Genomic DNA, 21765 nt, shown 5'->3' with positions numbered 1-21765 from the left:
CCTGCCAAGTGTTTTGCCATGTTCCCAGCTCTCAGAGGGACACAGGCACACACACCTCATGCACTGGCGTGCTGCCTCCTCCCCTCCCTCTGCCCCTACCACATCCTTCCCTCTGTCTGTCTGAGCCCCAGCAAGGGGAAGTGGGATGTGGGGAGCCCCAATACCCCTGGGGAAGGGTTCCCTGTCCCCTTGCATCCCCTGGGTACCTCTCTTCCCTGTAAAGCACAACCCCACTCAGCGGCACCCCCAGGCATGGGCAGGATCCCACAAGGGTCCCAGCGCACAGCAGGGTGCAGGGATGGTTAACGTAGCTGCAGGGATTCACAGAAGCCATGAAGCCACTTCCCATGTCAGGACATCTTGCTCCCAAGCACGAGCCCTTCTCACTCTGTCCAAAGAAACAAGCTGCAGTTCCTTCCTCTAAGAAGGGGCTGGCTCAGGGGACAGCTTCGGTCCCAGAGGCTCCCATGGCTTGGGCACTGCTGCTCTGAGAGAGACCAGGAGCACAAATGGAGCCAGAGCTGCCCCTCAAGGCACCTGGGGAACTGGGCACCCACCCAGTGCTTGGGGAAACCCTCCAAGTCCTCAAAGGCATTTCTTCTGACACCCTGCAACCAGCAGCTGATGGAAGACATTCAAGCCCAGCAAGGTGATGCTGCTACACCCAGAGGCACATAGGATACAGAGCACCAAGACAAATCAACAAAAAAATCAGGTTTCTGTGCTCTTTCTTCATCCCTTGTAAACTTTGTGTGAGCTGCATTCAGCCCAGACTTTCAATGCCAGGACCAGAGACCAACACTCTTCTCAGTGGCTGTCAACTTCTCTTTCTCAGCTCTTTTCCAGCAAGCTTTGCCAGCTCCACCCTCGGGGAACATCCACAACCTTTGCACTGATGCTAGTGCACAAAAACAAAACTAGAACCTAACCAAAAACTCGCTGGCTTGGCTGCTTCATCGTGTGGACATTTGTCCATGCCCACCTCCAGCCCATCTTGGCTTCTGTCCTGCTGCATCTCCCCGGAGGCATTGCTTCACCTCTGTCCCCAGGTCTTTTCCCTGTCTTATCCCTTGGGTTATTCCGCCCACACTGGCAGCTCCCTTTGGTGTAGCTCTGTGCAAGAATGCAGAACAACTGCAGGTAAACAGATCATTTTCTTAAAACCAGCCACTCCCTGCACAAACTCATCAGCTCTTCCCAGTAGTGGTGCTGACCCACTTCTTCCAACTCAGCCCCTCGGCACGGTATTCTGCCTCCTTCAGCCAAGAGCCCTACAAGAAGTCAAGGAGTGAAGGGATCAGGCTCCTAAAGGTGCTGTTATGCCTGCAGTGCTCATAAAGACCTGGTTATAACAAAAAATAATATTTTTTAGGTTCCCGAGTCAAGCTCCTAAGCTGCTGGAAGTCTGAATCTGGGGAGAAGGGAAGGCCACGTCACTGCAGCTCTCAGGTATTTCCAAACCGAGGAATTTTCAGACTCCCAGAGAGAAGTGCTGATTTCCTACAGTACTGTCACAACCTTCTGAATGCAATGGGCAACTGCATCGCAGTGGGAACTGACCTGTAACAGCAGCCAAAGGACTCTGAATATTTTGTTGCAACACTTGGCTTCACAGGGGAGGAAATGTCTGGTCTCTGTGTCCAGAAAACAAAGACTTTTCAGGGGGGAGGAATTTCTCGGGACACCTGATGAACTGGAGCCACTCTGGAGATTTGCGTAAACCAAATTTGTTCCAGGCTTGAGAGATTAGCAGGGTTTAGCTGCAGCGTTCTCCAGACAGCTCTGGATGCCTTTAAAGCCTCTCTGGTTTTAAGAATTGGAGAAACTCTTCTCTTTAAAGGAAAAATGATTCCTCCATTCAGTGGCTGAAGCACACACTGGAGGGGCTGGCAGCATATCTGGAACAAACGTCACCATCGCGCAGCTGCCAGCCAATGCTCGTTGCCTTCAACTACCCTAAAGGAAAATACAAGGTGTTATTGGGGTAATAAAGGTCCTGATCTTCCCCGAGCCCTGACTTTCACACATTTCCCCAAGCCCACAGAGTCTGTTTGGATGCATGGACCAAAAATGCTGGAGCCACACCTCATGCACCTTGCACAGCCCCAGTTCGTGGAGCAGGGAGAGCTGTGCCCAAGGATGCAGAGCACAGCACCCACCACCCAAAGCCTCCTCAGCCCTTACAGCATGAGGAAACCCCTGGGGAGATGTCACCCAATTTGTGCAGCTTTAGCCTTTGCTGTTGCATACACTTTAACCACTGGAGTTTTTATAGCTGTATGACTATTACTATCTGCAACTGGGGAAACTGAGGCAAGGAGCAGTTGCCTGCTCCCCAAGCTGAGTGTAGGGGACTGGCACATTCTGCCTGGCTGGCAATTAAATGAAAGAGCAGTAATTGTTACAAAGCTGGAGAGGAGGAGGGCAGAGGTTGGAGACGCCACTACCACCACCTCTCCTTCCTGGTCACGCGTAAGTGTGGCATTTGTGAGACTTAACGGGGACTAGGTGAGCTTCCCCACTCCTTCCCTCATCTCGCTCATCCAGCACAGCCACCGTGCTCAGAAACCAGGGCCGGCGGAGCCAAATATTCCAGCTGCGGGCTCTGATGTTTGGACACGGAGCAGCTGGTTATGCTGGCTGGTGCAGCCCCAGCTGCCTGGTCACTGCCAGAAATCAGACAGAGATTGCCTTCCTTGACCTATTTTGCAAAGCCTCCCCCCGCTGTTCCCCTGCTTTTGTCTCTGAACTCGTCTGCAGACGTCCATCAAAGGCTGGTCAGACTGCGAGAGGCGACGGGGTGAGGATGCACGGTGGGAAGCTGCCCGCGAGGGTTTACTGGAGCAGAAAGGAGTGGATGGGCTGAAGGCTGCCTGCTTCGTCAGAAGGACGAGTAGCAGGGGGAAACCACGGGCTCTTCTTTCTTTTTTTGTAATGGCCATGCTCATTTCAGGAGCAGTGCTGGAGGTGACCTGGCCTCAGGCATACACGGAGCCTTGCACCAGCTGGAGAGCAGGAGCAGAAAGGCTGGGGTTTGTGGGGGTGCTGGGGTTTGTGTAGGTCCTGGGGTACTGCCAGCAGCCAAGGGAGGAAGAAGAAAGGAGCAGGTTCCCTCCCTGCTCCACAACACCCTGGTTTTTATTTTGTAGATGCCCCAACAGCCTGGTGGGACAGAGCCTGGAGCACCACTGGGGCTTGCAAAGGCTCCCCACGTCCCCCTGGCTGGGAGCTGGGGCTGGGGCGCAGCCTCGCCGGGCCAGGCCAGCTGGATCAGGCCCTCCGTGGGTTTGACACGGGCAGGACACAGCGGGGCGAATCGCCTCCAGAAGGACAGACAGACCCGGGGAGAGAGGACAGTGTGGGGAGGTGAGGAGGCACAGATGCTGTGCAGCACCCCAGGTTTGGGGGGCACTGCTTAAAAAAAAAAAAATCCACCCCAGTGCTGCTGCCGCCCCCATCTGTGCACTGAGTTGGGTCCAGCCTCTGCAGAGCATCCTCTGCATCACTGCCCTGCACCACAAGGAGGGAATACTAAAAAACGCATTTATTATGGCATTTCTGTCGGGGCAGCTGGGGCGCTTCAGGGGGAGGGCTGGGATGCGGGACCTGGAGCTTAGCGGGGGGTTATCCGAATTTGCCTCTGTCGTTTCACAGCCTGGGTTTCCGACTGAGTTAAATAAAATGGAAATTAAAGACTGCCAGTCATGCAAGTAGTAATATGTTGGGATTTTAAAATTTATTCCAACATGCTATTTTTTTAAAAATATGCTCAGACTGAGCAGACAATCTGAGCTGTAGTAAAGGCAATATTATACTTGTAAAAACTTCTCATTCACAGTACAGATGTCATTTACAATAAGGGTCACAAACATCAAATACTGAGTATTTTTCTTCTTTTTTTGTTTTTTGTCTTTTTAATTTTTTTTGATTTTTTTTTCTTTTTTACATCAGACTGTGCTTTTACCTGTTTTTTTGTTTCGTTTTTTCTTTTTTTTTCTTCTTTTTTTCTTTTTTTCACTGATATAACCATACAGACATTGCAAGATGCAAGTGTAGAAACTGGAATTAAAATAAAATTACAGGCAAAACTACCAAATTACATTGTACGCTGTACATATTTACAGTACCTTTTTTTGGAATGTATTGCCATTTTAAGAACATATAGAAACTTTCTACAGACTATTCCACTTACAGAATACATACACCTTTTAGAAAAAAAGGCAAATATTTATCTTACATGAGACCATGTATATTAAATTTGCGTACACATTATTATTATTATTATTATTTTTTACATTACATTTACTAAAGTGATCGTAAGTGCCATCATATCTCAGTAATGAAAACAGATTGGTTTTATGCCATCAGGACTGTTTTTTTTTTTTTTTTTTTACTTTTTTTGTGTAAATATTTACAATATGGTTTTATTTGTAAATACTGTGCAATAGATGGAAATACTGGGAAGAAAAAAAAAAAAAGAAAGAAAAAAAAGAAAAACACGTGATGAAACCAAGTAAGCAAATGAAAAACTGTTGCAAAAAACACCAGAAAAGGGCTAGATCAAATTGTCTAGGATTTTGCATGGAAACTGGAATAATTTTAATGATTTCAGTGTGACCAAGTATATTGCTTGTTCAGATGTTATTTTTGTGGATTTGAAACAAAAACCAGGCAAAAATGAAAGCTGGCTTAAGGGAAACCCAACCGACCTGCAGATTTTTTTTGGTGGAGGTTAAGGAGACGTGACGGGAGGTGGCCAGGTGGGCCTGACGTGGCTCCGATGGAGCTGATGGGCAACAACTCGAAGGACGCTTGGATGCTTTACTCTGGTTGACTGCAAGGAGGGGTCAGGCACCCAAATTTGTCCTCCTCCATGGCCTCGATGGGGTCAAGTGAGCGCACTGGTGGGGACAGGTGGGTGGGTTTATCAGCCAGCCCCACCGAGGAGTGAGACCCTATAGACACCCGGGTGGGAAATGTCCCCCCTTAGGAGCAGGTGACGGAATACATTTCCCAGTCATAAGCCATAAAGTCAGAGCTACTTCATCATGACTCTTAAGAGTTTCCTGCTGCAGTTCCTGGGTATCCAGCCAACAACCTGTGACTAATTAGAGGTGACAGGGACCTACTTCAAGGCACGGGGGCATTCGGGGAGCCAGCTGCCCCCCTCTCCTCCCGTGGTCTGCTCTGTCCTGCAAATCACTCTTTAACCTTGATAAAAGAATCTAAATTTATGTTTAACTCTAAGGAAAAAGACGTTATTGAAACTCCTGAAACACATAAGCTCACATACAAGTGCACAGGCCAAGTTCTCCTCGCAAAATGAATTTTTTGGATGCCAGAGCATCCGTTTACCATTGAGTACTTGCATTCATGGGCACTTCACAAGCAGCTTGTCAGGGATGGGAATATCGGAGCAGGGCTTTGGCTGACCCACCAGACACGGAGGAGCAGCCAGTGGCCATGTGCCTTCACTGACTATAAATTAAGAAGCTCTGCCAGAAGAAAAGCAGGAGATGTTATTTCCACCTGCTGATGAAAAGTAAAGGTCGGCCTTTGGTTTTTAATTTGCCTACTTGCATGATTAATACATTCTCTTAAAAACAATGCTGCTGCCTGCCTCTGCAAAGTGCCTGCGCAGATATAAACTTATCCATCCCTGCAGCCCTTGCGGAAGGGAAACCCAAATTTATCATCCCTATGTTGCGGACAGACTGGACAGACAAAATGATATTAAAAGCTGTGACTTGCAAAAAGGTTTCACCAAGTGAGAAGCTGGCGGGTGCTCCAGGTAGGAAATGCAGCCACCAGGGATAGCTGGGTCTTCAGCCCCACCACAAATAAGGTGCAACTCAATGAAAGCAAGCGGAGCCACACCGCCGCTCTCCTTGGCTGAGTACGAGGCTGAGGGGATCCCCAAATTGCTCAAGGTCACACTGTGATGGCACGGCAGGGATGGAGCAGCCCCCAGGGACGCCCGCCCTGCCCGCAGACGGAGATGCTGGTGCCGGCGCAGAGGAGGACGCCCTTCCTGCGGAGCTCTGAGCTGTCAGCGGGATAATTAGCCCTTAAATATCAATATATATATATATATATATAATGATTCTTTTTGCCTATAATAGGCCATATTGCGCCCGTTAGGTATCGCATGAAGCACCATTTCACCCCAGCCAGAGCCTCCCCGCCGTGCCTGCAGCTGCTGCGCTGGGAAGCTGAACCAGGTTGAGACTCAGCGTGGCTTTTTTCGCCTTGCTCCTGAGTTTTCAGCTGTCCCCACACGCACCCGCTCCGTGGCTGCCATTGGTGGGTGCAGGATCTGAGTGGGGCACGATCCAGGGAGCATCTCGCAGCTGCACGGCCCCTTCCCGCCTCTCCCCGCTTTTCAGATGCACGCGAAGGCAGCCAGGCAGTTGCGCCCCGTGCAGTGCCAGCCGCGACGCCCTGCAGCTGAGATGCAGAATGCTTCCACTCATCTTGAGCGTCTGGAAAAGCTTTAAAAAAATCATAAAAAATAAAATAACAATAAAAACACAAAACGAAAGCAATGGACTGAGTGGTTTCTGGAGTTTGGTAGACTTTTTTTTTTTTTCCCCCCCCCTCTGTTCAGAAATGATGGAGGGGGAAAAAAATAAAAAATAAAAGAAACACACAAAAAAAACCTACCTGTGCCAAGGATCAACAGGTCAAGGATTACAATATAGTTACAGAAAGAAACTGAGCAAATTTGATCTAGCCCAAAGCTCGTATCAAATGCACCTAATGAAAACAGGATGCTGAGTGCACAACTGCTGCATTGTTTTTCTTTATGTACAGTTTCTATATATATATATGTATATATATTTTTAAAAAATTAAATACAAAAAGCTACCTTGGAATAATGTTAAGAGTGTGACAAGGGCAAGGGGGGAAAAAAGTGGCAGAAGCCAGGAAATTCAAACCTGGCGCTGGACTTGGAGGGGTAGATGGTAACCAGGGATGCTCGCCGCGACCAGGGCTGAGCAGCCCGCTCCAAGGCATCTCGGTACTAAGCACACACTCAAATGCTGTTAAAGCAAGGAGGATTTAAGCTGGTGCTTAGGAGTTTCTCTGAGCAGAGATGCTGGGCTGAATTGAACTCACAGCCCTTGGCTTCTGCCCTGGGATCTGGCTGGCTTTGAAAGCAGGACCAGCTTCCAGGCTGGGGGCCAGAGAGGGGTAGATGGGAAAAAGGGAAACTTAATAAAAGTGCTAATTAAGGTAGAAGTGGGTTCTGGACATTGTTTTGGTCAGTGTCACAGCCTTAATGTTATTTCCATGATATCTTCTTTTGTACTTAATTCCCTTTACAAGAAAAGCAAAAAAATAAAAATTAAAATCACAGATTATTAAAAAAACTATAGTATTTGCCCATGAAACGGGAACAGTTCATAGCTCATCAAGTCTGGCAAGGAAATATGTTCTCATTCAGGGTTTTCTTTGATTATTTTTTTTTTAATTTTATTTTTTTTATTTTTTAAAAAAAGTGTATTACGTACCCGATAACCTGGAACAGCTCTGAAAGAAGAAAGAACTGGTCCACTGGTTAAATATTTTTATCATATCTCTCTCTGTTTTTTTTTTTCTTTTGTTAAAATAAAATAAAATAAAATAAAAGGTTTGTACAGATTCCATTACATAGACCAGAAAACCCTCTGAAGTAGTAAAGAGCCTGCTGTCTGCTAGGGCGAACATGTATCGAAGATTTGTATTTTAAAAAGCATGTTGACGTGACGGAGAGGAATGGCTCCATCGGGTCTCTCTGTATTTGGTATCGCATCTATTGGCAGTAGAGGCCATTGCTCCGCCACGGATGGTCAGAGTGAAAAATCTGCTCTGGAAAAAGTTACCATGCATGCCGAACAAGCCGACTGCAAACACTAACCGCTCAGCGTTGTAACTTTTCCTTCCAAAACACCAAAACAGGGCTCATCTGCGCAATAAGGGCTACATCTGTGGTGTTCTGTTTAAATAAATAAATACAAATAAAATCGGGCACAGTAAGTCAGGAGTTACAGAGCAGAGCACAAACTCCTCCGGCATCCCTAAAGCTCAGCGAAGCAAAACCAGCCTGGGCTGAGTGGGGATGGAGGGAGCTTGTCCACGACTTAAAAACTATAGAGGAAAAATGATCACAAGGCTGAGCGTTTACTGCCACCCTTAAAGCAAGGCTGGGCATTTACAGGGGGCTTCCAGAGCCCAGAACAGGGCTCTCAGGCACACGCAGGACTCTGCCGGGTGATGCCGGGCGTGGGATGGCAGGATTAAAGCAAGCAGGAGGCCAGTCCTGGCACCGGGGTTACATTCGATACATTCCTACGTTCTTGCAGTAAAATCTTTGAAGAAGAACTTCTCTTTTTCTTTTTTTTTTCTTTTTTTTTTTTTTTTAATGTGTGTGTCCCTTTTTTAAAAAGTGCTTTGATGGGTTCTGCAGGAGGGAGAGATGCTCACAATTATTTTTTATTTTTGAGTGAAAATTTCTCTCACGGGGAACAAACCTCCCCCTCCTCGAGGAAGTGCTAGTTTCATTTACAAGTTCAGGGTAAACACGTTTTTCAAATGTAAAGCAGTCTCAAGTGTTTAAAGCACAACCATAGGCAATCAGAGGGATGCGAGAAAAAAAAAAACAAGCACTTTGCGAGAATTAAATAAAGCATGTAATAAATACGAATCATAAACTTCTGTACACAGGAGCAAGGGTTTGGTTTTCTTTTTAATCATTTAATCAATATAAAAAAAGTTTTTTTTGTTTTTGTTTTTGTTTTCAGTGCATCTTCTTCCTCTTAAAATGCTTAACCCTTTCCTTTCTGCATCTCTCAGGCCCATAATAACGCACACCTAAATGGCAAAAAAGACAAGGTCTAACAAACCCCTTTCCAAAAAACTCTAAAAAAATATTCACAGCCTCAAACATTTTTGTACATTTCAAGCAACAAAAGGTATAGAAAAAGGCACAAGTAACTGCATACATGTGGAGATAATACCAGACTGGGACAAAGAAAACCAGGAATCTTCCATGGGTTTGGTCATTCACTAGAGTGCTTCTTATAGCGATGATTATACTAAAGGAAATAGTGTTGAAAATGTCTGTTGATTTTACATAGGAAGCCTAAAGGTGGAACAGATGGTGGAGGCTTAAGTACTTCCCGTGTTTTCATCCACCTTTTTTTGAGTTTGACCTAAATCTGCGTGCTCTAGGTGTGGACTGCTCTTCCTGGAGGTTCCCCCTGGGCGGCTGGGCTCTCCGGAGAGGTTCCTCCTCCGGACGGACAACGGGTGGGCGTGCGGGTGGCTGGCGGAGGGCTCTGAGAGGCAGCCGGTGCTGCTGCTCCGGTCTAAAGGCTGGGCAGGGAGATCTGAGATGAAAATGCAGGATGATTCCAAAGAAGTGCTTGAGCTGCCACATTGCTTCTCGCCCGGTTTTTTCAAGGGGTCGTCCCCACTCGTCGAAGGCTTTGGAGAGTGCTCGTCGTTTGTGCTGGGGCTGGCTGGGGATGCCGAGCAGCCCGCCTGCTTGGCGTGGCTGGACTCGGCGAACGCTTTTACCCTGTATTCCTCCTGGTCTGTCTTTTGCTGAAGCTCACTAGTCCTCATTTTCTCTTCCAAGTAACTGCTGCTCGTGGGCTCTGGGGACAGCGTGTATTTAGAAACTTTTGCAACCGGGGAGACAGATGCCGATGAAGGCTCCTGCGGGACCTGCGGTTCCTCGTCCCTCTCGGGAGCCTGGCTGAATTCCGCGAAGCCACTGCTGCCAGATGCAAAGTATCCCCCTTGCAAGGACACGACTGAGCTGGGTACCAAGCTGGGATGGGTGCTTGGCCTTGCCTGGACCATCTGGATGCCCCCAATGGGAATCATGGGGTACGGGGTCCTCGCGAGCTGCTGTGAATGCAATGGGAGGTGGCTGAAGACATTCTCTTCCCCTCGGCTGGGAGCGTGGACGTGTATTTCATGAGGTGCCTGCAAGGGTCTGGAGCAGACGGGCTGCGTGACGCCAGGTGAGCATGTTGGGCTTCTCGGTTCTATCTTCTGCACCGGACAGGGAAGAAGAAACAGCCAAATCAATGCAATGCATGCGTTACAGCACTAGCATCATTAATGCTCATTATAAGGATCGATTCGGTTAACATTTAATTTTAATTTGGAGGGAGATCAATCAATTGAGGGAGGCTCGGGACTCCAAACCCTTAAGGAGCAAGAGAGCCCGCGGCATTTGCCTTCTGGGTACACGAATGCACACAGTCTGTTAGGGCACAGACCCAGGGCTTTGGTTCAGGCCTGGCTCTTTATCAGAGTGGCCTCTGAAACCCCAGCAGAGGATGCCAGCATTCCCAGCATCCTCGGATCCCTTTTGGTACATGGATTTTCTCAGCACCCAGAACAATATTAATAGTTTTTATTGCATTTTACTAAAGCAACGTTACATCCTTACAGGTGCTAATTGCAAGGATGCTTTGGACTGAGGGAGAGAGCATGAACAAAAAGCACACCCAACAGTGTGGTCCCCACCACCACCCTCATGGTGTGGTCTGTAGAAATCAAGGGTTAAGACCCTACCAATTTACCTTTTCCTCTTTCTCTCCCGGTGCTTCACATAGTTTCCTAATGTACATCATGGAGAGATATGTGGCTAAACAGAAATGGATTAATTAGTGATGAGCTTATAACTAAACCCCTAAACAGGACTCCCAAGAAGAGGAAGCAACAGAAACTGAAATAAACTGTCCATTAAGATGGGGTTATATGGTTTGAGGATTCACTGGAGGGCAAATCTGTGGAACTATGGAGAATTGAGCTGGATCTCTACGAAGAGGTGGCAGAGGAAGGCAGCAAAAGAGAGACTGAGAGAGAAAGCAAAAGCCACAGAAGATAGCGATTACTTGGCCAGCAGTTACAAAATCAAATGCTTCCTAAACGTCACTTATCCACACGGTCTTGGCAGAATCACTGTAAGGGTGCTGGGAAACCCCAAACAAATCCTCTCACTGGTGAAACAGCCATCAGGAGGAGAGGCTACCTGCAGCAGGAGCCAGTGGGAAAAGACGTGGCCACGGTGAGACCTGATGCACAGACCTGGACAAAAGCCTTATGCTCAAGCTAAGCTCAGCTCATCTTCAAGTTTCCAAGTGATGGACACCATTACCATAAAGGACACTGAGCTCCATGTGGGTATCCAACAAACCCAGCTCTGATCTTTCTGCCTCTTGTGGCCTTAACAGGAATGTAATTTTGCAACGAAAGCCTAGCTGTCCATCTCAGCAATGAGAGGAAAATTCATAGTTGCTATGGAAAGAAGCAACAGAGGCGAGTTTGGGTGTGTAAGAGGAGCAGGACAATGGAGGAAATAGGTATGCGGGTGAGAGCGTAAGTAACAAGGTGGGAAGGGGCAGATAAGCAGGGGTAGGTACTGCTGTCTCTCACTGTGGACTAGAGAGCTTAGAGGATTTGCTACGACCAGTAGCGGTGGGCAGTTTCCCTGACAGAGATGGTTTATAGCTGAAGGACTGGGGTTTCCACAGCCCTGAGATTCACCACAGAAAGTTAATCAAAAGGGAAGGGAAACAGCATTAAAGTAGGTAAAAGCGTTGGCCTAAAATATCTGATGGCCTCTGGGAAGGTAAGGCAAACACTCATAGTGGAAAGCAGAAGGAAGGTAGCACCAAAAGAGGGAACGTTGTCAAAGACACGGGAGAAACGCACACTGGGCAGCGTGGTTTTTCTGGGGAAGACCTGGGTCAGCATCTGCCGCGACCGGTCCTCCGAGGGCTGGATAAAGGCCTCTCTCTTCCCAGGGCAGGCCCTAAGGGCTCGAGTGTCTCCTCACACCAGTTTCACAGCAGAGCAACTCCAGCAACTGGATCTCATGTTCATCAGCATAAATTACAGGAGAGCCAGGCACATCAGCAGAAATGGGAGATCTCTTAACGTTCCACCAAACCCGACGTCTAATTTGCCTGTAGCAGTGGGAGGAACATGTAATTTTCCTTTACCCATAGGATTTGATATGTCCAGCAGAGAGATTAAATAATTTTCTGGACCCAGTGGGAAGCACCTCTCTGTGCTGAAGAGAGAAGTGAGATGAAATCAGAGATGTCCAAACAAACATTTCTCAGCAGTTAATCTAACAGAGGGGGCTACACATCCACATAGCCCAGGAGTCAGCAACAGGGTGTAAGACCCTTGGCTAGCCCAAATCTGGTTCAGGTCACTGACCATGGAAAAGTGGGTAGAGCTTCACCCAATCTGGTGAAATCTAAGAAATAGGTCTGAAATTCCCAGGGAAAAAGTCTCTTTGCGACGATTTCAGACATTATTAAGTGGACATCCTTACTGCTTTCTTCGGGAGGAAAAGCAAGAACAGCTCGGTTCAGGGAGAGTAAATAGCCCCTTGGAGAAGGGACAGCTTTATTTGTCCCTTCTAATGGGACCAGACCAGCAGGGGCAGAACACATTGTGGTCCACTGTCACTCTTCCCTGGGTTACCTGCGACATCAGTCACAGTTACAGACACTATGCACTTCTGCATTGCAAGGTTCGGTAAAAAACATACCAGAGAACGTATTAGAGGGCAAGAGGGGCTTGAACTTACCAGCTTGGACTCATAGAGCTGTACGTTTTTGCCAAAGAACCTGTGAGGTAGAGGCATCGAAGATAATATTCCATGCTGGGCTTGATATGAGCTTTGAACTTTGTCATCTGCTGCTAATTTGCTTGTACCAGGCAAGTCCTCTTTCCCAGGCGATGGATACCTAGGTGACTCTGAACAGCCTGGGGGCATGCTTTTCTTCAGCGATAAATATCTGACTGATGACATCTCTCTGCTCGGAGACGAGTGCCTCACAGGGGAGACATCCCCTTCTGGTGGAAGGTATGTTCTTGGGGACAACTCTCTTCTCGGGGAAAGATGCCTGCTGGGTGACAGCTCAAGTCTTGGTGACACACATCTCAGGGGAGATGCCTCCCTCCTGGGAGAGACGCGCTGGCAAGGAGACAACCCTCTCCCCGGAGACAGGCACCTTAGAGAGGACAGCTCTCCTGTTGGTGAGAACCGTTTCGGTGAAGTTTCATTTTTGGTTAACAGGTGCTTTCTGGCTAGCATTGGTCTGCTGCTGCCACCACCTCTGCCAGAGTCCTGGCTCGGAGACCACCTTTTTCTCGGGGAGGTGTCTTTTGAGGTTGACAGGTCCATAGCTAAGGACATCTGTGGCCTTGTGACAGACTCCCTTTCAGCAGAAGCCAATTGTTCGGTGGAAGTCAAAGCTGGTCTGTGGAGACTCAAGAAGCTGTGGCACACAGCAACGTCACTGCCGTCTGCTGACCACTTGGTTTCCAGCCCAGAGGAGGAGGCCTGCTGGCCTTCACCTACTTTTTGGCTGCTGGAAACAGTTTCTTGGGCTAAGGACAATGCTGTTTCGGTGCCTTCCTCTTGAGAAGATGGAGAGCCACCTAAAGAGTGCATTGGTGGGCCGGTATGTTTGCCTTCCGGCAACTTTAAAGGTGGCTCATCTTGGCTCTCCTCTTCCTCCTCATCTTCATCATCTTCATTGTCATCATCATCGTCAGATTCCTCTAGGTCTGAAAACTGATGTTCCTCGATAGGCTCAGATCCCTCCCGCCCCTCAGAGTCCTGGAATAGGTCTTCACTGGTTCCTGCAGGGATGGGCATACACAAAACAGAGAGCGTAAGACACACAAACAGACACAAGCTGGTTTTGTGCTAAATCTGCTCAAAAGTTCTAATGGGACGAGAGCAGGGAGGACCCAGTTATTTCCTAGATCTAGTCATCTCACACTTTGAAGCCTGCAGCTTTGCCCTCTGTTCCACTTCTGCTCCTGATGGTCCCAGTGCCTTCACCGCTTTGAGCTCAGTGAATCTCACCACTGCGACCACCTCCTCTGCCCAAATTTTGGCTCCAGCCATTGCTCTGCCATAGGCCCCTGCTTCTGCTGTACAACATCACACAGCCTGGCTGCCTTTCTTCAGGAACGAAAAAAAGCTCTGGCTAGATTAGGAGAACAGCAGCACTATCATCCTTTGACATTCTTTTTACAGCTATTTGTTGTAATTGTGCCCACAAAATGTCTACAGCTGCTAAAGCACAGAAAGGCTGCTGGGATGACAGCTCTCATCTTCAATGTGTTGGGCCTTGTCCTGTCTAGATAACATGACATTTAAAGATTAGCAAGACAGGTTTTTATTAAAAATGCAAACAACAGCGCTGAAAGAACCTCTGTGGTTTTTCCCAATTATGATGCAGACATGTCTGTGGGAAGCCTCACATCGTGATGCTTTGATAATAAGAGTCTGTAAACAGAGCGGAGTATACAGAAAGAAAATTCCAAAGAATTTGAAACCTATCTGCCTGTATATATAAAATGCAGTATCTCTCTTCTACTTGAAGAGCCAGCAGAAGCTTTCTGAGATGGGCACCAAGCCTGCAAGCAGATCGCTGCTGTCACCCTCTGCTCTGCGCAGAGAAAACCTGCATTTTCCCATGACAGATGTGCAGTGGATGCTAGAAAAATGAAAGTTCAGCTTGAAGAGGTCCGTCGGGAACAGCCACTGGATGTCACTGTAGCTCAACAAAATCGTGCTGTCAGGAGGCTTTTCTGCAAGTTCCCACTGCTCTGGAGGGGCTAAGAAAATACCAATTTCTCGAACTCTGCATGAGCCCAGCACCAAGGCGGTGGGTGCAGTGCGGATGGGACACGCTTGCTCCCTGCTTTGCAAGGGGAGAGCCTAGCTGCTGCTTGGACACCTGCACGGAGCCAGGCAGCTAACTGCAGCACTGCTGGCTTCTCCTCCCCATCAGTTCATCCTAGGACGCTGCTCCTCCTCCGATGGACACTGACACAGTTTTCCATGTAGGGCTGCCATCAGCAGGACGAGCCAGAAGGGAAACTCAGTGGAGTTAACGCAGAGGCTGGACCACACCTGCTTGCAGCAGGCAGGGTGGCTTTCAGAAGGCAACGTGGCCACACAGGGAGAAGTCCCTGTGATCTGTGGATAAATGCCTAATTCAGTTTACTTTGAATAACGGGGCCTTACCTGTAAATGCTCACGAAGTATTTGGCAACCCTCAGACCCTAGTGGAACAAGGCATGTATTTAGCAGCTCTCCACCAAGAGGCTGGCTTGCATTGTGCAATGCTTGTATAACGATGGTGTTTGCTGGACCCAGGATCCAGCAGCGGGTTGTTTGCAAACTCCCAAAGGAACTGACTTCAGAACAAATATTATTCCAAAAGACTCATTCTCCCGGCTCTGGGGTGAACTGCGCACATTTCTTGCCTGGAAAGGGAATATATCTCACCACCAGAGCTACGAGCTAGTCCCTGCCTCTGGCTTGGGGGGCTGACATCTGTGGGCATAGGGATGGACAGACAGCTCCGGCCTCAGCCCCTGCTGCATGGTGTCAGGCCCGGAGAGCCTTCTCCTGTGTGGTCTCCTTTTTTTTGGCCCCAGTCGCAGTACAGACAGGCGCTGGCCAGGACAGACAGCAAGGTCAGAAGGACAGAGTGAGGGAAACGTGAAGCCGGTTGCGCACTGGGACGTTGTTTGCATTTCCCACAGAGGGGAAGGGCTCGGTGAGTCCCGGGGCATCCCAAAGGGACTTTGCTTTGGCCTCCTAACATGCTCCATGTGGGCAGAGAGCTCAGGCCTGAACCAGCAGCCCTGGCTGCTTGCAGCACAGAAGCATTTTGCTGAGCTGATGGGGAGAGGAAGGGCATGGCAGGAGAAGACTGGAGGTTGGGGGTAAGGGATAGAGGGAGGGAGGGAAAATGTGCCCCATCAATGCCTTTGAGGGCTCTGCATGCCATCTCATTATGTTTGTGTTATCCTCGTGGTATTCCACCACACTGGTACAGTCACACCGAGCAAAACCAGTGCAATAGTGAAGAATTATGCTCCAATCTCCTTTTATAGTAACACCCCCTTCTTTCCCCTGCCCCTTAAATAGAAATCAAAACAATCAAGTGAAATACAACTCAAGTTTAAAATAATCCAGGGAGCTTTAGGAACTGCTGCTCCCTGCCTGCCTGCCCCCGAAGGAGAGTGCAGCACTATTCCTGCACATGAAAATAGCCACTTTTTTTTTTTTCTTTGCTTTTTTAATTAAACTACTCATCGCTAGGCTCTGTTCTGAGCCTCTTCAGGAAGAAGAGAGACGACAGTGTGTGTTTACACAGGGGAGGCTATTTCCAACCCACTACACTGAGAGCTGGGGATGCGCGACACAGCTGTGATCTCTGATTCCTCATGCACCATTTCTGCATTCTTTTGTCATCCATCCACATACCCCCAACTATTACAGTACCAAATACAATCTTCCGACCTTCCAGTTGGCTGTTTTATTTAGTATTTACTTGGCATTTATGAGCAAAAGGCCTCCTGACTCACGAGGCAGAATATGTGAAATTTCAGCAAAAGTCCAGTGTTAGCTTTAACCAGGTGAGAAAGAAGACGGAAGGAGAGAAAGGAAATGCTCCTCTGACACCGTGCCTTCCCGATTTCACCTTTCTGCATTCCTTCCTGGCAGGCTGTCCCCTTTACACAAACACAAATGGTCTTCATCAATGGGAGGAAATGGGGACTGTATATTTTTCGTAATTCTAAAATTACACGGGTTGCTTGCATAATGCAATACAGCCCAGACAGCACAACACATTCCAGCAAGCTGCCGCGCAGCCAACAGCAACACGGCGAGAGGAGTCCTCTCCGAAAGCTCGTGGGCTCCCGTCCCTCTGCAGCCCCCGCAGGACCTTCCCTCGGTGGGCTTAGCAGGTGTCCAACAACCACGTGCTCAGCCACAATTAGCGAGCAGTGATTTAACGACGGCCAAACAGAAGTCCCCCAGCTGACAGCCCCAACATTTCTGCTGAGCGCTCTTCCAGCCGACCCGCAGCCACACAGCCGACCGTGCCTGGGCTGTTCCTTTAGTCCTCCCCTCTCAGTGAGGCCGAAGGCTGGGACCAGCTCATCCTCCTCACCTGCCAGCCCTCTGTTTTCACAAGCTCCTGTTGGCTCACAGCCTGGTCTGGCTTTCGCACCGCTCCACGCGCTGCTGTTAACCGTGTGTGAGCCTGGGACGCACGGCTGAACGAAGCGACGAATGGAAGCACTCCCCCCGACCCGCTAAGTGGGCCCTTGCGGTTCTGTCCTCAGAAGCCTGCAATTATGTGTAACGTAAATAGGGCTCCTGATCTGCAGGTTTTCAAAAGTGACACTCAATTAATTGATTCATTAGTTCTAATTGACTACAATGGACAGGTTTAACATAGTACTTGTTTTTTCAGAGTCACATAACCAACATTTCAGGAGCCACTTTCCGCTTTCCCTATCTGCCTTTAATCTGCAGAAGCATCACCTGTAGGTGGTATAACAGCAGGGAGAGATTTTTGGAGGCCGTGAGCTAGTAAATTATTTAAGTCTGTTCCTGGACTGAAGGAGTCCTCCAGCAATCCCACATGGAGCAGCCTCTCTCTGCTGCTGCCATGCCAGCACCTCTCCCTTGGGGCAGCAACTGCAAAAATCCCTGACCAGGTTCTTTCAGCCATGCCCTCCTGTGGAAAGGTCCCAGCCAAGTAGAGCATGTCAGCCCGGCCGAAAGGTTGCTCTGAAGAGCTAGAAAAAAGCCAAGAGGTCCAATAAATTTAAAAGGAAGAGAACAATCCCTTGAGGCAGAGAGGCACCTCAGCCTTGAGGTATTTGCACCCTTGGTCCATCCTTCTTCCCCGCCGCTGTGGAGCTCAGTGCATTTTGCAACTTGCAAAAGTTTCTCTAACACGACAGCTTGAGCACACCACCGGGTACATAGAAAAGCAGGCTCAGTGAAATGAGATGGTTTTAAGAGATTAACTCAGCAGCAAAGTAGATGCATGTGCCCCTGTGAAAACAAGCACAGGTGTCTAGTAACAGCAGTGGAAGCGTGGCAGGGCTCTTTATTTCTCCCATGTCCTTGTCCCCTGTGTGCCCAGGTGACTACACCTGGCCTGAGCCTGAGCCCAAGGCTGACAGGGCTTGGTGCTGCTGCACCACGAGGGCACGAGGGCTCGGGCTGGCTAACCTCCTCAGGCGTCTCCTCCAGCCCCACCGCTCGCAAGCTGAGCCATGGTCTGCTCGGGCCAAGGACCGTGACATCGGCCTTCAGACCACGTCTGTCCCAGGATGGTGGCACGAGCTCCACAGCCAGCTGGCACCGATCACCCCACATCTTCGCCTCCAGCACAGGATGGCCACATCCAACCTCCCGCTCAGGAGTGGTCCTGGGCCCAGGATAAATCCCAAACTGTGCTCAATAGTTTTTTTGGAAGTGTGGTAGATGGCCCGGACCAGACTTGACCTGGGGACCGCTCCTGCAGTTTAAGTCAGGACAGCGGCATGCCAATGCCTGCAGATATCCCCAGGAGTGTTTAATTAGCCAGCGTGGCTATACCCTGAGGACACAGCACACAGGCAAACCCCATTCCCACCATGGGCTTGTACGGAAACTCACTTCATGATTTTTAATTACCTATAAAGCAGGAAGCATGTGACAGTGCCCATGGCCCGGGAACCGGCCCCTATCCCAATAAAGCCTCTGATGGACTTGACCTCAGCAGGGGACCGGGGTGATAAGCGCTGTTTGTTGTTCCTGCCGAGTTAACATTCCCTGGCTCACAGCACCGTCTCCAGAACTTGCTCAGCTGATGTTCACTTTATAAAAATAACCGTGGCGCCATGTGTTTTATGAAGCGCGCGTTAACCCATTGTCAACAAACCCTTGTGGGCTGTGGCAGAATGAATCCCAGGGACCGGGGAATCGAAATGGTTTGGGGTGAGACAGGGGAGTGAAACGGGAAATGGGAAAGAACAACGCTAAATGCAGCCACAAGAGCTGCTTTCATACTGGGATTTCTGGGGCGGCAGCCAGGAATGGTCAACGGTGTCATGCCCGGCCTGCAACGCAATGCAAACAGAAAACACCACCCTGCTCTGCGGCACTAAATGCTTCCAGGAGTAAACACAGTGACAGAGATGGACCTGCGCCCCCAGCGCCTCTCTTCCCTCTGTCGCTGGTATGCACTGTGCATCCTATAAACACAAACAACCTGCCGAATGCAAATGCAGGTAAGATAAATTTCATGAGGACTTGAGGTCCGCTACCTCTAAGGCTTCTTCTCGGTCATCCCGCACTGCGGCTCCAACCCCAAATACCCGGGGTCTTGCTAAAGGAAACAGAATAACAATTGTAAAAACATCTAACTGGTCCCTGGAGACTCATAACCTAACCCTTCCCAGCTGTCAGACCACAGCCTCCAACAATTTGGGTAAAATATCTCTTCCTAGCTCAGACAGCTAAGTATGCAAGAGACTTCCACATGTTCCTTTGGAGATCTTCCTCACCCTTCCCTCAACATTTCTGATGGAGACAGGAGGCCAAAGTGCTCATGGTCACCACAGTCCTGCCTGATGCTGCCCAGCCCCCCCAGGGGTAGGTCTGCTTTTTGGGATGACTTCAGGGAAATTCAGCTGCAGATACTACTATAAATCAGGGCGGAAATTACTAAATGAGAGAGTCATGCGTACTTCTCATAGCACAGACAGACTCCTGAATTTACAGACCCTTGGACAGACTTTGTGTTTGCTCATAAGCAGATGAAAGAAACGAGCAGGTGAGTCAGGGTAAATGTATCTTCTTGTAAAGCACTCAGAATAATGCCATTAAATGTCAAAGCACCATGTTATTTTGGCTTTGCAGGCTCTTTCCCTGCTGAGAAACCTTCCAGGTCACTACAGACCTGAGAGGTTCACCTTCATCCGACACACAAAACAGACCTGGGAGAGTGCGGGATGAAGGAAGCAGCTGCCCCCGTCCTGCTTTGCTGAGGCTCCCCGCAGTGGGGCAGGGTGCAGGCTGGATCCTTTTGCTCATGTCTGCACCAGTCCCTGAAGACATAGCCCAGGGTTGCTCCAGTAATTTAGGCCTTCCTGGGTTTGCATTTGTAATTCAGAGTCTCCCATGATCAGCCTAGACATTCAGGGCAGGTCCCTAGAATATGATTTTCATGGAAATGTCCTTCTCTGGTGCTCCTTCCATGTCACGGGAGCGCATCTACCTTGGCAAGAACATCAGGGCAGCAGCACGAGCACCTGCTCATGCTCAGCACTTCAGGTCCAGATCCTAACCAGGGGTGCCAGCAGTGACCATTTGTCCTTTACCCACAAAACTGTGCTTGCAGCAGTGAAGAGGGGGAGGTTACAGCCTCATGCGAGGCTTCTTGGGGGTCTCATTTTGCTGCTTTGGGACTCCCTCTACAACCATGAGACACACAGGCTCTGCTGGAGCATAGCCATCAGGCTCCTGCACTGAAATGCTCCCTAGCCATAGCCCAAATACCGAAGAGCACCTTCTCACGCCACAGATCCCTTAACAATAATTACGTATATAGCCCACATGCGGAGCACTGCACCAAACGCAGGATGCTCCCTATCTGTCTATTTACTCTTGTGTCTGCAGCCAGCCAAAATATTTCAGACAAACAGGCACGAAGCCCCAGCAGGAAGACACGGGCTCATAGACCATCCCATCGATGAAGTTCCCCAGGATGGCTCTGCAACTCACCCAGTGCAAGCAGAAATTCACTCCTGGGTGCTGGAAGGAGCCTTGGGTAAACAAAACCACCCCACGTCTTTTGCTTGAATACATACTGACTTTTCTCAGAAGCAATATCAAGTTTACAAAGTTAAAGAATTTTACCTTCTTCGGCTTCCAGATCCACCAGTGAAGATACCAACACGCCCATCTCCTGACATTTTTTGCTGTGGGCTTTTGACTTCATATGTTTAGTCAGATTCCCTGAAAGGAAGCAGAAAACATATTTTGGTCAATATGGCTTATTATTATTATTGCATTTTTGCAAGCTTAGCAGTAGAAAATTAATAATTTGGCTCTGAACCAATTGAAGGAGGCCTCTGACTCTCCCCAGACCACTATCCATTGCAGATACCCCATGGTGCAAGGCTAGATCTTCCCTTCATTCCTTTGCTGCTGCACTGGGGTGGAGGAACGGAGGTGCAGGCAGGGTACGAGGCTGTTGTGCAACCTGAAAATCCGGCTCGGATATGCACTGGGGCTCGTGCAGGGAAAAAAGTCCTGGATTGCCTTCAGCTATGATGGTGCAGCAGGGAGAGATAGTAGGAAAGAGAAAGATGCTTCCCAGTTCATTGCAGTCTGGCAACACCTCCCACCTCATCCCAGCACAGGAGGTCACCTGCCTCCAGGTATGAGTACTCCAGATGCCAGCAGTGGGGGGAAAAAAAGAAAAAGGAAAAAAAAAATTAAAAAAAAATGAAGTGGGCTTTGGCTGCCTCTGCCTGAACAGCTGGATAAAACTGTAGATAAAAGTATTTAGCGGAGCTAGCTGGGAAATGTAATTTCCACCCTGAGCAGCACTTTGCTGGGCTGGGGAACGGGCACCCCGGGAGGCTGGTGGGCAGCTGGGGCAGCCCGGGGAGCTGGCAGGGGACTGGGCAGCCCGGTCTGCATCCCACCTGGCTTCACTGGTGGCTTGGAGAGACTTGGGACACTCTTGAAGAACCAGCATCTCTTCCACTGGAAAACACTCATGTTTTAACCCACACTAGTACTTACTCAGGACTGTGTGCACATGAAGCTGTCTGGAGTGGAGCAATGCAGATGCGCACCTACACCCCCCCCCAGCAGCATGGCTCCGATGAGCTGGCCATGCAATGAAGCACCAGGGAGAA

General features: G+C 49.1%; 1 protein-coding gene across 18 annotated transcripts in view; it reads right to left on the bottom strand.

Annotated features, from left to right (window-relative positions):
- Nucleotides 1-3714: 3714 nt before the first annotated feature.
- The window catches only part of HIVEP3 (HIVEP zinc finger 3), a 302477-nt gene continuing 284426 nt past the window's right edge, over nucleotides 3715-21765 (bottom strand). For 16 of the 18 annotated variants that reach the window (XM_080566580.1, XM_080566583.1, XM_080566588.1 and 13 more), the window contains 3 exons: nucleotides 20756-20854; nucleotides 12605-13665; nucleotides 3715-10044 (listed from right to left, as the gene is read on the bottom strand). In XM_080566580.1, the coding sequence (XP_080422706.1) occupies nucleotides 9151-10044; nucleotides 12605-13665; nucleotides 20756-20854 (2054 nt within the window). In that variant the 3' untranslated portion in view covers nucleotides 3715-9150. Of the gene's footprint in view, nucleotides 10045-10580; nucleotides 11970-12604; nucleotides 13666-20755; nucleotides 20855-21765 lie in introns of those variants that run through there. The other 2 variants (XM_080566584.1, XM_080566585.1) reach the window with 2 other exon arrangements.

This window comes from Anser brachyrhynchus (assembly GCF_964034855.1).
Source record: "Anser brachyrhynchus genome assembly, chromosome: 24".
Classification (NCBI taxonomy): domain Eukaryota; kingdom Metazoa; phylum Chordata; class Aves; order Anseriformes; family Anatidae; genus Anser; species Anser brachyrhynchus.
Note: the sequence above shows the minus strand (reverse complement) of the source record. Positions and strands in the feature narration are given on the sequence as shown.